A 17,705-nucleotide genomic window follows, 5' to 3' on the forward strand; every position below is an offset into this window, starting at 1 on the left:
ATGATGTCTCATCGCCACAGTTATAACAATTTAAAATCAGACAAATTAAGTTTGTCATTCTCCACAAAGCTACTGATAACGTTATTAAGGGTTGTACTTAGTCATAACATGTTTAATGTCTGTCTTACTCCGCTTTCCGCCATCTTTCTTCTTTGTTACAAATGCCTTTGCAGCTCCAGTTGAATTATGGGATAAATAAGTGTGCATTGTTTGCATACTCAAAAATGGCTGCTTAAGCAGTGGTCATCGGGGTACATTTCACGTATTGTTTAATGTATACTACGTATTCAGACATATTAACCGCTCTCACGTACTGCTTTCACGTACTGTTCAGTATTGAAGTATGCAATTTCAGACGCAGCCATTGTTTGACGTGTTAAGTGTGAAAGGACTGCAGTGACCTGCACTGAGCCTTGACCATAAGCCCATTAAACACCCTTGGAATGAGGTGGAATGTCTACTGCAAACCAGACCTTCTCCAACATCAGTGACTGACCTCACAAAAGCTCTCTTGACTGAATGGGCACAGACACACTCCAATCTTTTGTGTAAAGTCTATAAACATAGTGTTGCAGTACCATCTGGCAAAGCAATTAGGATTTAGGCTTAATAAACTACATTTAATTATAACCAGATTTAATCTTAATTAATTATTGAAGCAGATTGTCATTAGGACATGAGCTGTTTTATAGACTGAACAGAGCTTATAAGCACCACAATGTACAGTACCGACAACACATGTAGATGCAGTTCTTTCTCTTTGTTGGAAATGAAACAACACAACAAGGTGGATCTATTAGGGTGAGTCTAATAAGGTAAGTCTGTCCACATAAGCAATATACAAGCAAGCGTTTGCAAACGCTTTGGAATTACAATAATATTGCACAACCACGTTCTGTCAAAATTATTAATACTTAATCATTTTTTTATTAATTACATTATAATGTATGTAAACTTTTGTAAATCAAACAGCAGGGAGGAACTTTGGACCATTCTGAAATTCTCAGGCCATATAACACAGCATCACAACCAGTATAGCTATGCCCTCCCACTCACTGCTCCACGTTATTTGCATTTTCATTAGTGGCATTTAGCAGATGCTTTTATGGAAAATGACAAACAATTATGGCTGAATACAGTTTGAGCAACTGAGGATTACAGTGGCAAGGCTTGAACCTGCAACCTTCTGATTTCTAGTTCTGTACCTTAACCACTAAGCAACCACTGTTATACTTTATCCTAGTACTTTCTGCATCCGATGACACAAGTATTAACATGTCTATTATGTCACCATTTTTATATGGGTCGCACTGTCGCCTCACAGCAAGAAGGTCCGGATCCTTTCTGTGTGGAGTTTGCATGTTCTCCCCATGTCTGTATGTGGGTTTCCTCCGGGAGCTCCGGTTTCCTCCCACAGTCCACTGACGTGAGGTGAATTGGAGATACAAAATTGTCCATGACTGTGTTTGATATTAAACTTGTGAACTGATTAATCTTGTGTAATGAGTAACTACCGATTGTCATGAATGTAGTGTAAAATATGACGTTAAAATCCTAATAAATAAATAGATGATGCGTACACATGACGTTTAGCTAGACAAGTGCCAATAATGTGACAGCTTTAATGTTTTAATCCTGTTTATTTTATTTTCCTGTAAAAAAAAATCACAACCTTTAGTGGCTCACCAGCTCACTGGTGTTCCATATTTACATTTATGTAACATAAATGGTCTACGTCCATTCCTTTCTCTTAAAAGTGCTTCTGTTCTTGTTCATGCCCTGGTCACATCCCAAATTGATTATTGTAACTCTCTCCTTTTTGGTCTACCTCGTAAAGCTATGCGTAAACTTTAATTAGTTCAGAATTCTGCTGCTCATATCTTTAGAACACCTTCGACTGAACATATTACTCCAGTTCTCAAGCAGCTTTACTGGTTCCTGTCCAGTATTGCATTGATTTCAAAAACCTTCTCCTTACGTTCAAAGCTCTCCACAATTTAGCTCCTCCATATCTCTCTGATCTTCTTCATGTCTACACTCCTTGTCATACTCACAGATCTTCTTCTGCCTTCCAATTATCTACTCCTTTGGTCCGTCTGTCGTGTCTACTATGGGGGCTAGAGCTTTTAGCTGCTCTGCCCCACATCTCTGGAACTCTCTTCCTCCTGACATTCACACCACTGATTCTTTCCCTAGTTTCAAAACATGCCTTAAAACATATTTCTTTAAACTTGCCTACCCTTAATCTGTGTAATTAATTATGTACTGATGTTTAAACTATAAGTATTGTAAGGTGTCCTTAAGTGTTTTGAAAGGCGCCCATAAATAAAATGTATTATTATTATTATTATTATTATTATTATTATTATTATTACTATTATTATTATTATTATTATTATTATTATTATTATTAATAATAATAATAATAATAACATATATTATTATTATTAACATTATTATTATTATTATTATTATTAATATATATATATTATTATAAACATTATTATTATTATTATTATTATTAACATTATTATTAACATTATTATTATTATTAACATGTATTATTATTATTAGTATTATTATTAACATATATTATTATTATTATGAACATATATATTATTATTATTAACATATATATATTATTATTATTATTAACATATATTATTATTATTATTATTAACATATATTATTATTATCAGTATTAACATGTATATTACTATTATTATTATTAACATAATTATTATTATTATTATTAACATATATATTATTAGCATTGTTATTCTTATTATTAACATATATATATTATTATTATTAGTATTATTATTAACATATATATTATTAGTATTGTTATTAACATATATTATTGTTATTATTATTATTATTATTATTATTAATCAACATTAATTTAATAATAAATTTTTATTATATCTGTATTAATTAATCATTTATATTTAACGTATGTTATCCTACTTTAACGAGTCTTTTATTATTAATTTGGGTGGGGCAGTGGTATTATGGGATAGCAGGAGGACACGTGGGCGTTTCTTGCTGGCATGATATGAATATTTACGAGGGTGATGACATACAGAAAAAAAATACACCAAACGACCTATATAACATATTATTTAATATATAATTTAATGTAAGTGTATGTTATTTTTTACACACATTGTATTTTTATTACACATTTATTTTGTGGTGTTTATAAACCTCCTTCTTCGTGTTTGTGCTGCGTCACTTCCTCTCTGGCTGGCTCTGGCAGGGACTGGTTGCGCCATGCTTCAGTAGTAAACGCGGAGCTGCAGCTTTAGCTCACTGTAACTTATTAAACCTTGTGCATTGCGGAAAAAGCGCATCACACCAGCGCAAACTTCCCTCGCTTCGTTTCTGCGCACTGGTTTAATAGCGTGAGTTTGAACATGCCGAACATCGTGCTGTTCAGCGGCAGCTCTCACCACGACCTGTCCCAGAAAGTAGCAGATCGTCTCGGACTGGAGCTGGGAAAAGTCATCACCAAGAAGTTCAGCAACCAGGAGACCTGGTGAGTTCAGTTCTGCTCATCTGTCTCAGTAAAGCTCTGTTAAACATCTGTTAAACATCTGTTCACTCCTCACTGACTGGGGTTATTTATTTATTAGGGTTTTAACATCATGTTTTACTCACTTTGGTGACTCACATTCAGGACAGAACACGTAGTTACTGCTTACACAAGATTCATCAGCTCAAGTTTAATATCAGATTCAATTTTGTATCTCTAATTCACCTCACTTGCACGTCTTTGGACTGTTGGAGGAAATCCACACAGACACAGGGAGAACATGCAAACTCCACACAGAAAGAACCCAAAACCCTCCACCTGGGAATCGAACCCATGACCCTCTTGCTGTGAGGCGACAGTGCTACCCACCCAGCCATGACATAGTGACAAGGTTTCCCCATGTCCGCGTGGGTTTCCTCCGGGTGCTCCGGTTTTCTCCCACACTACAAAGACGTGCAAGTGAGGTGAACTGGAGTTACTAAATTGTCCTGACTGTGTTTGATGTAACCTTGTGAACTGATAAATCTTGTGTAATGAGTAACTACTGTTCCTGTCATGAATGTAACTAAAGTGTAAAACATCCTAATAAATAAATAAACAAACAAACAAACAACCCGATTACAGATAATTTATGTGTTTTAGGACTGTGACACCATGTTTTACTCACTTTGGTTACATTCAGGACAAAACAGGTAGTTACTGCTTACACAAGATTTATCAGCTCAAGTTTAATATCAGATTCAATTTTGTATCTCCAATTCAGCTCACTTACATGTCTTTGGACTGTTGGAGGAAACCGACTCAGACACTGGGATATATATAATCTGTTTTATTCCATATATATCAGTGTTTGCTATATATTTCCTGTTTGGCTTGTCATAATTTATGCATAATATGTGCAGCCAATGGGGGGGCAGTGAGGTGGGTGGTTGAGTTCATGTTGTGGAGGGGCCCCTCCCTGCCATGGGCCCCCAGTGCACCTGCACCCCCTGTAGTTACGCCACTGCTACCCACCGAGCCATGACATAGTGAGAATGTTATAATAATGCATTGCCGAATAGGGTCAGTAGTGTTTATCAAATTTAGATTCCTTACAACTTTATTAAAATAACTTTAGACGTGCACTATACACAGTTAGTCAACAATTCAATCATGGAATATCTGTAATATCCTCAAAAGTATAACATCATAAAATCGTTTAATTTGTGACATATTAAACTGTATTACAACTGGTCTCTTCTCTGTGCTCAAATAAACACTGCTAGATAGACAATAAATAAGTCCAATGAGTTCACTTCCTAGATGTTCCTAATTTAATGCTGTTCCACAAGCATTAAATTAAGTCTAGGAAGCTTTGTACAAATCTCTCTTAGTGGATTGATAATTTCCAAAACTCAAGCAACTTGAGTTCCCAGGATCACCTGTACAAACAAGCGTCTGTCATTACAAAGTAACTTGAACAGTGGTATTTTTGTCAGGGTTGAAGTCCAAAAATAGTGTCACCCCAGTGATATTATCTTAGGCTAAAAGGAATTTTCTCTTAATCATCAAATGTAATCAAGTTTGGTCTCCAGCTGTTCATCTCAGTGTGTTTAAACAGCTATGCATTCCCAATAAATAGGGCAGTAAGTGCAAACAGTATTTTAAAACCCAAGATCTGTTGCTGCCCCCGATCCAGCACAACACCCACTACCATGACATTATCATGTGGTAATGGTATACCTCTGTTATTGTGGTGCTGAAAATGGTCAACTACCAGAGCAACAGACTGGCCGCAGTCAGTAACTGTATGCCCACAAAGTTGGTCTTATTGGTAGATTTATACATTCATCTTGAATATATTTGGTGGAACACGTCTCGCTGTCCAACACCCTAAAGCTCAGCACAAGTTTGTTACTAATCAGAGATGTGAATGCGAGTTTTTTACCCAGGACAGAAATCTATACCTAATTGGATCAGATATAAAAGAAATTTTTAGAAAAACGGCTCCTTCTAAGATTTTAAAATTTCTGAAAAACATAAAACTCAAACATCTCTTGTAATCTCAACCTCTTTAAACATCTTTCGTGTAGTTAAAGTGTTCTGAAAAAACATACAAATGGCACGCCATAGAGGTGGCTCTAAATACAGAGCTTATAATGGCGATACAACACAACTAATCAGAGAAACAGAGAAAAGTGTTGTGATTAGAGAAGACACAGGTCATGGTATTTGGCCAGTTTTACTAAAAGTAGTGAAATGATTTGTGAAGCAAAGATGAGGTATTCAAACCCAACAGCAATGTGCACAGAGAGTGATCGTGGTATTATGCTTTAAAGGATATTATGTCTTATATAATTATATAATTCACTGAGACCAAACTTTCTGTTGCAGCAGGGTAACAACCCCAAAACCTCAAAATAGTTTTTTTTTGAATGACTGAATCAGGCTGGGATTAATCATTAGAAATGGTCTTTCCAAAGTCCTGACTTAAACCCTATTTGAATATGTGGGCTGTGTTTAAAAACAGCAACACGTTTGGTTGAAGTCCATCAATTCTGTGGTTAAAGATTCAATTAGTATTTTGCCAGAGTTTGTCGTTGGCTATTAAAACTGACCGATCATAAATATCCACAGACCCTCAGCTCTAGTGTTATGTATTTAGAAAACTTAAAATACCCTGGAGTTGTTTTTAAAAATCTGAACACACACAACTTACTGTATTTGAAATTAGTACTAGCTAATAAACCAATGTAAATCTGATGGATCTACTTTCACCCACACTGAGATCAATATTGTTGGAATTTAGCACTTCAGTATTGTTTGTTCTCTCCTCCTTTAGTAATGAGCCTAAATGACTTTTCATGCTTTATATAGTGCACTAAAGAATAAAGACACGATTATTATTATTATTAGTAGTAGTAGTATTATGCTTTATGTAGGGTATGAAAGTAGACAGTACGAAACTATTTGGGATTCTTACTGTCTGATGAACAAAGCTTAAAAAACTGTTAATTTTGGAACAGGACAAATGTGTTTTTAATATAAACGTAATATTAAAAAACTGACACTTGCTTTCTTAGGACTCTTAAAAACCAGCATTACTGATTCTTTCATCATTGTATTAACCAGCTTTCAGATGCATTGTGGGTGTTGTGTCTAAAACTCTTCAGTCGTCTCATATTTCATTCCTAATGAATTGGACGTGGAGGTTTTGGATTTTTTTTGTACACTAACTGTTCTTGTTAACTCACGTGATTTAATTAAATGTGAAAAGACAGTTTGAGAAGAAGCTGCTGTCAGACTTTAAGTCTTAACTTGAATTGAATTTAAGTAATTGTGGTTCATAGTACACATTCAGAAATGAATGAAACCATTGAACAAAGAGCAGTTTAAAAAGCTGCCTGTTAGTTTTCTATAAGTAAATTCTGGAAGTAAGTTTGGGAGGTTGTGACCGTATAAATTTACAAAAATGATGGCACATTTCAGTCTTGTTTAAGTTTTTATTAACTTGTTAAATTCATCAGATAAACAGTCATTGAGCATTACGTGCAGATGTTTGTTCCATGTAGAGATTGTTACCAAATGTTTTTTTAAGAAAAACAGGAATGTGACCGTCTTGCATAATAACATATATTAAACTAGAGCCTAAAGTGAAACAATATGGGTTGCATTTTGTAGTTACAGAGTTTGCTGGGTGATAATACATGTGATGTATAACAACAGCTTCTCAGTTTCTTCACTTTCCCACTTACTACACAGTGGCCAATGTACACCGACTAGGCATAACATTATGACCACTGACAGGTGAAGTGAATAACACTGATTATCTCTTCATCACGGCACCTGTTAGTGGGTGCGATATATTAGGCAGCAAGTGAACATTTTATCCTCAGAGTTGATGTTAGAAACAGGAAAAATGGACGAGCGTGAGGATTTGAGCGAGTTTGTCGAGGGCCAGATTGTGATGGCTGGACGACTGGGTCAGAGCATCTCCAAAACTGCAGCTCTTGTGGGGTGTGTCCCGGTCTGCAGTGGTCAGTATCTATCAAAAGTGGTCCAAAGAAGGTACAGTGGTAAACCGGCGACAGGGTCATGGGGCGGCCAAGGCTCATTGATGCACGTGGGGAGCGAAGGCTGGCCTGTGTGGTCCGATCCAAGTTAATGCTGGTTCTGCTAGAAAGGTGTCAGAATACACAGAGCATCACAGTTGCAGGAAAAGGGGGACCAACACAATATTAGGAAGGTGATTAGGAAGAAACGGCTGTGTGACATCTGGAAGACATGGATTGGATTAATTTGTCCATGCTGTCCATAGTGGAATTTCATTTGGACCTGTGTAAACATACACACACAACACAAATTTGTACTTACCACATTAATCATTCACCTTACTGTCTATAATAAAATATTGTAGAAAAAACAAAACTATTGGACAAACGCATTGGACAAAGATTCACAAGCCCAGAAATGCATATAAATATGTATACACTAGTGCCACTATTTGCCGCATGTTTGTATGTCAACATCATAGAAATGTCAAAGGTCAATACATTCAGCCCCTGTGCTTTTGGTACTTTCTGTCATAATGGTGTTTTAAAGGCACACACTTTCCTTTTTTTGTGCCCGCCCCTGTCCTGTATACCTATATATGGCTATATAGATGAGCTTTGCAGGTATACAATCACTGGCTAAAACCCATTACGTTGCTCAACACTTTGTCAACCCCCTTAATCTCATTCAGTAGGTAGACAGGAACCTACATTGGACCCCCACTAACCAGATAATTGGGTGGTGGACTATTATCAACACTGCACTGACACTAGCATAGTAAACACATGACTGTGGGTGTTGTGCTGGATTGAGTGTATCAGGTGCAACAGTGCTGCTGGGACAAATCCTATGATCTCATTGATATGCTAACATTAATGTCAATGCTGGGAGGTGAATAGAGCTCCAACCAGAGATACAAAGCCGGCAGCGTCCTGTGATTAGAAACTGTCCTGTCAAAAGTAGAAGTAACACACACACACACACACACACACACCGTCTCCAACCTCCAATGTGTGCAAACAGATATGCATTCCTAATAAATAGCACAGTGAGTGCAAACGCTATTTCAAAACCCAAGATCTGTAACTGCCCTTGATCCAGGCCACCCACCACTGTGCCATTATCATGCAGTAATGGTATACCTCTATTATCGCAGAGCTGAAAATGGTCAACTACCAGAGCGGGCAGCACGGTGGCCTGGTGGGTAGCACTGTTGCCTCACAGCAAGAGGGTCCTGGGTTTAATTCTCAGGTGGAGCGGTTCTCCCCATGTCTGTGTGGGTTTCCTCTGGGAGCTACGGTTTCCTCCCAACAGTCCACATACATGCAGTCAGGTTAATTGGAGATACTAAAATTGTCCATGACTGTGTTTGACATCACAAAATCTTGTCCCGTCATAAATGTAACCAAAGTGTGTAAAACAGGATGTTAAAATCTTAATAAAATAAATAAAATAAAACTACCAGAGCAACAGAAAGATGAAAATATAAAATGGACCCATAATATAAACACAAGATACAATAAGCAGACTCAAATGTGTTAAACATGGTGTTAAAATCCAAACAAACAAACCAACCAGAGCAACAGACTGGCCACAGACTGACCACTTAATGGTACAATTTTGTAATTATCCACCAGCACTGTAGTTCATACAATTACACACAGACATTAGTCCAGACATGAATAAAAAGACGTCATTAAGACCGATTCTGTCGTGTGTTTCAGTGTGGAAATAGGCGAGAGCGTCCGAGGCGAGGACGTGTACATTATACAGAGCGGCTGTGGAGAGATCAATGACAACCTAATGGAGCTGCTGATTATGATCAACGCATGCAAGATCGCCTCGTCGTCCCGGGTCACCGCCGTCATCCCCTGCTTCCCTTACGCTCGGCAGGACAAGAAGGACAAAGTCAGAACCTTTTAAAATCGCTTCTGATTGTGTGTTTTACGTGTCTTTGTTTACACAGGTTACTGATGTTGAAACGTTTAGTGTAGATTTGATTGATCTTTGCTCTTCCTGTCTTGCTGAGCTCAGATCGGTTTTGGTGTCGCAGTTAAACCAAACAGTTTGACTTGTGCCTTTTAGTAAGGACTTAAGAAAGAACTGTTTGTGTTTGTAGCACTTTTTAGCAGTTTGCTGATACAAAGTTTTACTAATGTTAAAGAGCCCTCTGTAAGCCCATGCACATCTAATCATGTTAATGTTTAGCATGATTTACTTTATATTAATCAGATGTAGCATTTTCACAGTTGTCTGAATTAATGATGTATAAGATCTCATCATACATACTGGCCTCTCTGGATAAGTTGTTTTTCAGTTGTGGAAGTGTTCACCTTTTTTCTAAAACGACCAGCTAAAAGTTTACCATAATCAAGTCATACTTCACCTTTGTGTTCTCTGTTCTTAAATAATGCTGTTAATTTCTTGAAAAGAATGAATTATTGGTGTTCAGACTGGATTTGAACTAAAAGATAAAAATGTTTTTGCTTTTCAGAGTCGTGCACCTATTTCTGCCAAGCTAGTGGCTAATATGTTGTCGGTGGCTGGAGCGGATCACATAATCACTATGGATCTTCATGCTTCACAGATCCAGGTAGGACAGTCAAGACAGAGAAATGTAAAAACTTTTTTTAACCAATAATCCTTCATATTGGATTGGGATGGATTGGATTGTGATTGGAATTGGATTGGGATGGATGGATGGATGGTGGGCATACAAACAATGGTTTATTGATTTTGGAACAAATTAAGAGCATTCATATTAATAATATATATTTAAGGCACCATGACAAACTATTTTTAGCTTGACATTTTCTGTATCCACATGGGTTGTTCCGATGTACCACACCCTGGATGGGACCCAAATCTGTTTTTTTACAGTGGGGTCAAAAAGTATTTAGTCAGCCACTGATTGTGCAAGTTCTCCTACTTAGAAAGATGAGAGAGGTCTGTAATTTTCATCATAGCTACACTTCAACTATGAGAGACAAAATGAGAAAAAAAAATCCAGGAAATCACATTGTATGATTTTTTAAAAAGAATTTATTTGTAAATTATGGTGGAAAATAAGTATTTGGTCAATAACAAAAGTTCAACTCAATACTTTGTAACATAACCTTTGTTGGCAATGACAGAGGTGAAATGTTTCCTGTAAGTCTTCACCAGGTTTGCACACACTGTAGCTGGTATTTTGGCCCATTCCTCCATGCAGATCTCCTCTAGAGCAGTGATGTTTTGGGGCTGTCGCTGGGCAACACGGACTCCACAAATTTTCTATGGGGTTGAGGTCTGGAGACTGGCTAGGCCACTCCAGGACCTTGAAATGCTTTTTACGGAGCCACTCCTTCATTGCCCGAGCGGTGTGTTTGGGATCATTGTCATGCTGGAAGACCCAGCCACGTTCCATCTTCAATGCTCTCACTGATGGAAGGAGGTTTTGGCTTAAAATCTCATGATACATGGCCCCGTTCATTCTTCCCTTAACACGGATCAGTCGTCCTGTCCCCTTTGCAGAAAAACAGCCCCAAAGCATGATGTTTCCACCCCCATGCTTCACAGTAGGTATGGTGTTCTTGGGTTCTTCTTCTTCCTCCAAACACGACGAGTTGAGTTTTTACCAAAAAGTTCCATTTTGGTTTCATCTGACCACATGATATTCTCCCAATCCTCTTCTGGATCATCCATAAGCTCTCTGGCAAACTTCAGACAGGCCTGGACATGTACTGGCTTAAGCAGGGGGACACGCCTGGCACTGCAGGATTTGAGTCCCTCTCGGCGTAGTGTGTTACTGATGGTAGCCTTTGGTACTTTGGTCCCAGCTCTCTGCAGGTCATTCATCAGGTCCCTCCGTGTAGTCCTGGGATTTTTGCTCACCGTTCTCATGATCCCTTTTTCCCCACGGGATGAGATCTTGACCCCAAGGGAGATTATCAATGGTCTTGTATGTCTTCCATTTTCTTACAATTGCTCCCACAGTTGATTTATTCACACCAACCTGCTTACCTATTGTAGATTCACTCTTCCCAGCCTGGTGCAGGTCTACAATTTTCTTCCTGGTGTCCTTCGACAGCTCTTTGGTCTTGGCCATGGTTGAGTTTGGAGTGTGACTGTTTGAGGCTGTGGACAGGTGTCTTTTATACAGATAACGAGGTCAAACAGGGGCCATTAATACAGGTAACGAGTGGAGGACAGAAGAGCTTCTTAAAGAAGAAGTTACAGGTCTGTGAGAGCCAGAAATCTTGCTTGTTTGTTATTGACCAAATACTTATTTTCCACCATAATTTACAAATAAATTCTTTAAAAATCCTACAATGTGATTTCCTGGATTTTTTTTTTTCTCATTTTGTCTCTCATAGTTGAAGTGTACCTATGATGAAAATTACAGACCTCTCTCATCTTTCTAAGTAGGAGAACCTGCACTGGATTTTGTAAAGTTGCTTTGAGACAATGTATATTGTAAAAAGCGCTATATAAATAAAGTTGACTTGACTTGACTTGACAATCAGTGGCTGACTAAATACTTTTTGACCCCACTGTATATCTAAGAGGTAACGGCTAACTGACAGACATTTTAAAGCGGAGTTCTGTTTTAAACTGGAAAACACTTTTAAACATGCATGCCTTTTTGGTCACACTTTGTAACACTTTGTAGTCCCTCCTTACCTCTGTCTTTTAATATTGTGGATGCTTTGGCTTTATAAAACTGGCAGGCTGCTCTTAATTTGTTCCAAAAGCAATAAACACCCTTCTGTGTATGAAGCTGCATCTGAACTGGACATGGATGCAATGGAGCAAGGTTGACCGATGTACAGACGTTGAAGGACCTGCCAGTATGTCCTGATACCAGACACCACAGAATTCCTTCACATGTCTTGTGGAGTCGTCCAACATGCATTTATTTGGAACTGGGATTTTTTTTTTTCCAGATTTACCAGATCATGTGTTTACTGCTAGCCAATCAGAACTGAGTGTTTTCAGTGGGTGCATTTTAAATTCCCACAGACAGCACGGTTGTTGGATTGATGCACTGTGTTGTTTCCACAGGGATTTTTTGACATTGCCGTGGACAACCTGTACGCAGAACCTGCCGTCCTTCAGTGGATCAGAGAAAACATTCCTGAGTGGAAAAACTGCATCATTGTTTCACCAGATGCAGGTGGTGCTAAAAGGTCATTTTTAAATTCCTTTTCTGTTCTAAAATCGTTCAAATAAGTAGTCGAGCATGTGAGCCTTGTTTAGGGCAGAAATGACCTTTTTTGCTTCAGGGCAATGTTTAAAGCTCTAAGTGTGACCAGTCAGTGTAAATGATAAATAGGCTTGCTGCACTGCATAGCACGGTGCAGGGCTTGACCTTAATGCTCATGTTTCATCTATAAATTATTTACAGTCTTATTTTTTCATTACTTAACCTCATTTAGTGCAACAGTGTCATTTTTGAAGCTATTTTGTTTCTTTCAAGGTTATGAGAGACGAGTAGATGGTCATACACACAAGGTGTAGAATTGGTCATACCAGAATTACTCAACAATACATGATAAAGGTGAAAACCCCCCAACGTGTGACATACCTGGAACTGTTAAAGAAACCCTCACCCAGGAAAACACAAGAGCAACCCTAAACGTCCTGGCAGGAACAAAAATGAAAGCAAAAATATAAATGCACCAATTTTTAAGGGCGGTCGTAGCCTAGTGGTTAAGGTACCGGACTAGTAATCAAAAGGTCACTGGTTCAAGCCCCACCACTGCCAGGTTGCCACTATTGGGCCCCTGAACAAGGCCCCTAACCCTCAATTGCTTAGACAATATAATGTCACAGTACTGTAGGTTGGTTCAGATAAAAGTGTCTACTAAATGCTAATAATGTAAATGTACAAATAGAAACAATAAAATATAAAAAGAACTCAACACCGATCATGCCATAAATTACACAATTGTGTATAAAGTGGCCTAAAACTCAAATAGATAAATAAATACGTTTAAGGTGATGAATGGTGAGCTGTATAAATTATTTATAAAAGAAACATGATCATTGAGTTCCTGGGTGAGGGTTTCTTTAACAAGGAGAAACAAGGAGGTGGTTTTAATGTTATGGCTAATCAGTGTATATGTTCACTGATAAATATCCATCATTCTTATTACAGCATTTTGAAACCCCTGTAAACAAACATTAGTGCAGGAATTTACTGGTCGGACTTGTGTGCCAGAGATTAAATGTCAGGTGAAGACCTAGTACAATTTCCTGTCCCATCCTCTTATCTCTAGGGTGACATCCATCGCTGACCGCCTGAACGTGGAGTTCGCCCTCATTCACAAAGAGCGCAAGAAAGCAAACGAGGTGGACCGTATGGTGCTGGTCGGGGACGTGAAGGACAGAGTGGCCATCCTGGTGGACGATATGGCCGACACTTGTGGAACCGTCTGTCATGCTGCTGATAAGTACGTCAATGACACAACCTGTCCTCCATCCACTACACATGATGTATTTCATTTTAACTCTTATCTTATAGTTTAATAATAATGTGTATACCTTGGTCTGTATGGTCAAAATCATACAGACACCCTTACTAATCTCCTAATTATTACGTTCAGGAGCTTCCGCAATACCCATTGTTGGCATTATTGTTAAAATCAATGGCATGCTCTCAACATTATGGCAAAATGTCTGAAATTCATTTTATATATCAAAATATATCTGCAATTTTATTATATTATTATAAGCCCTGATAATAATAAATAGGTTTGTGTTATGAAGGGCTTAAAACTGTGACACATCAGGTAAGCAGACAAGAATGATCCACTGTGGTGACCCCTAAATACAGAAGCAGCTGAAGTTGGGGGGAAAAAAAACACATTTTTGGACACATGGTAATGATATTGTCGAGCCCCTTTTTTTTTTTCTCAGTGGAAGTGAAATAGTCTGGATTTGACTGGATTCTAGATTATGCTAGATGCAGTAAGGGAGACATTTCTGTTCATTTCGTCACTTTTGATTTCTTCTGTTGTGTTCTGATGATGTATCTCTGAATCCACGTCTGTCGTTTTTACTTTGTTCTGTCAGGCTGATCTCTGCTGGTGCAATAAAGGTCTACGCCATTCTCACCCATGGTATTTTCTCGGGCCCTGCCATCTCGCGCATCAACAATGCTCCGTTTGAGGCCGTGGTCGTCACCAACACCATTCCACAAGAGGAGAAGATGAAGCAGTGTCCCAAAATTCAGGTATTTCTACTAATGCTGCCTTAGGACCGGATTTTAAATGTGTTAAGAAATCATTTTTATTCATGTTCAAAAACCTGACAACACTGTGCACAGAAGCTTATCCAGGGCAGGGTGCATTGCACAATTAGTCGCACCTTGGGGCAAATTTTGATCAGACAAACCACTTTAAGCAGGTTTCAGGAGGTTGGATGAAACCAGTTTGGACATGGAGAAAATGTTCTCAATTTGACCAGAGGCAAGGTTTGAACACAAGACTCTGAAGCTGTGGCACCCATGTTATCAGCTTTCCAAAGGTCATAATAGATCTGAAGCCTACCTGGAAGCACTTGGGCACAAGCTGAAATTACACAGAGGACAAAATGTCAATCCAGCGCAGGGCCTCGCTTACTCATCTGTTTATCCACTCATTCACGTTGTGGGCAAACGAAAAGCAGCCAGTTCTGTTCCTGGGTTTTTTTAATAGGTACAACATGTACTGTGACCAAAGGCAAGGTTTAAAATCAGCACCCTGAAACTGTAAGGCACTCAGCCTGTCTTTTGCCGCAGGGTTATAATGGGTTCAGAGCCTGTTCGGAAACACTTTAGACACTCTTGAGCCCTTGAGCAAGGCCCTTAACCCTCTCGGCTCCAGAGGTGCCGTACAATGGTCGACCCTGCGCTCTGACCCCAGCTTTTAAACAAGCTGGGATACGCAAAAAAGAATTTCATTGTACTGTACACGTGTATATGTATATATGGCAAATAAAGGCTTTTTTCTATTATGATTGGTCCAGGGCTTAGCAGGGTTTTACTGACTCACCCGTTCATCCACCTATTTATCAGCCACACTACTGGTCAATTTAAAACAGCCAATCCACCTTCTGCTTGTTTTTGGAAAGTGGAATTTGATCCCCATGGTTGTGTATAGCCACAGAAATCTGCTGTCACTGTTCTTCTCATTTACATGCAACTTTATACCATAAAGGGAAACGGTAGCATGTAGTTTGAACCATGTATGTGATGGTGCATTAAATAAAAGCTTTTTAAAATGTGTTGTGGTGTTTTGTTTACAGTTTTGTTTGCCTGTATATTTAAAATCATGACCATTCACATGTTTAGCTTGAGGATGTGCTTTATTTGTGACTTGCTGTTCTCCATTAGTTTGGAACGGTTGCATGTGACTGAACATAATTTGAACTGGTCTTTTCCAGGTCATTGACATCGCCATGATCCTCGCTGAGGCCATTCGAAGAACCCACAACGGAGAATCTGTCTCGTACCTTTTTAGCCACGTACCATTGTAAAGATGACTACACTGAAAAGCATTTAGACCACCAATCCTGCATCATTCCACTGTAGGAGTCTTAAGAGTAAATCATGTGTGATAGGCCGTAGCAAGCAGCCGGCTCTTGTAAATCTCGCCCACATCAGAGTTTGTTATTCTTTAGGCTGTAAGTTACTTTATCAGCATACCTCATGTTTGTTATTTTGTATTTGACTTTTGATTTCTTAAAAGTATTTTATGGAAGTCTAGTCCCGTCACCTACAATTAGGAAAGAAAACAGAACCTTGTTTTTTTTTTCAATATTAACTGAAGTCTCATTATCATTATTTTGAGATACAAAGTCATCATAGTATACAAAATCATGATTTTGGGATAGCAATTAACTTACTAATGAAAACATAATTAGGTGCTGGATTTCATTTTATTTTAGGTGGTGGGAATGGACTTCTCATATTAGTATTTCATTCCTCCTTAAGTACCCATTTATAAATAGTTCCACTACAACCAGATGTAATTTTTTTTCCCAAAGACGGTGGAGAAAAAGGAGTGGTGTTAAACTTTTAATTTTGTAAACCTTTAGCATAAATCAAGAATCCAATGTGTTTGTACTTTGTGATGCAGTTCATTCACACTTTTGGTTAAAAACCAGAATAAAATTGAATACAAAAGAATGTGGACAATCTTTTTAAAATAGTTAGTTTATGTCTTTTAGCCACACCCATGGCTAATAGGTATAAAATCAATAACATGCTTTCAACTTTGTGGCAATAATTTGGTAAAGGACCTTTCTCCTCCAGCATGACTGTTTATGTATATAAAGAGTTTGGTATAATGGAACTCCAGTGGCCTGCACCCAAGAACTCTACTGGTGTTTAGACATAGTTTGGAAAGGCACAAATTAGGATCTATAAATGCCAATAATTTGCTGTGCATTGTCAGGTTAGAAACCAAGCCATAAAGTCTGAGAAACTGTCTGTGGATCTATACAATCAGATCAGGGCAAGACTTTTAGGGGTTTCCCAGCTAATCTGAGGGGATCTGCCATGAAGAGTCAGACAAGCTGCCCAAAACCAGGGGTGAAAAGTTCGTGGAGACATTTCCAAGAACATCTACTAGCCATACCTGTCAAGTTTTGGATTTAAAAATAAGGGAAATTTTCCGCCGCGCGCTTCGAGCCGTCCCACCAGCCCAACCGAGGTTCAGTATCCCTTACATTTTAAGACAGGTTTACAAGAAATCTAAAATAACCACCTGTGAACCACTTACAAACTACAATTAGATGATCAGAACCTGATAGGCCTACCTTTGTTGACACTGAAATGCTGTGGACATTCCTACATATGTAATTCTTATAATACAGCCTAAATGAAAACACAGTTACAAACCTTACAGAATGCATAACTCTGCCCCATCCTGCTCCTCTTTAGAAAGGTAAATTCGATGTCCCATTTAGATATTTACATGCAGTCTTTACTTTTTTGGCAGGAATGCCCTCTCCTTGCATCCATCCATCTCTCCCTGTTCCAGGTTTGTTCCCGCTGTCCGCACTGACCTCGTGAGAACTGCCACTTGCAGCAGCCTGGGTGGCAGTTCTCGCGAGGTTAGTGACATTTCAGTTTGGAGAGGCACAGGGAATGTTTTTTTAAATTATAGTT

The 17,705-nt window shown here is 38.4% G+C and overlaps 1 protein-coding gene across 1 annotated transcript; it reads left to right on the forward strand.

Annotated features, from left to right (window-relative positions):
* Nucleotides 1-3,258: 3,258 nt before the first annotated feature.
* LOC134329195 (ribose-phosphate pyrophosphokinase 2) lies at nucleotides 3,259-16,721 on the forward strand. Its single transcript, XM_063010384.1, has 7 exons — nucleotides 3,259-3,541; nucleotides 9,295-9,478; nucleotides 10,065-10,163; nucleotides 12,614-12,738; nucleotides 13,831-14,004; nucleotides 14,627-14,786; nucleotides 15,977-16,721. The coding sequence occupies exons 1-7, from the start codon at nucleotides 3,420-3,422 to the stop codon at nucleotides 16,067-16,069; spliced, it is 957 nt and encodes a 318-aa protein (XP_062866454.1). The 5' UTR covers nucleotides 3,259-3,419; the 3' UTR covers nucleotides 16,070-16,721.
* Nucleotides 16,722-17,705: the final 984 nt, after the last annotated feature.

The sequence above is a fragment of the Trichomycterus rosablanca genome, chromosome 15 (assembly GCF_030014385.1).
Source record: "Trichomycterus rosablanca isolate fTriRos1 chromosome 15, fTriRos1.hap1, whole genome shotgun sequence".
NCBI classification, from domain to species: Eukaryota; Metazoa; Chordata; class Actinopteri; order Siluriformes; family Trichomycteridae; genus Trichomycterus; species Trichomycterus rosablanca.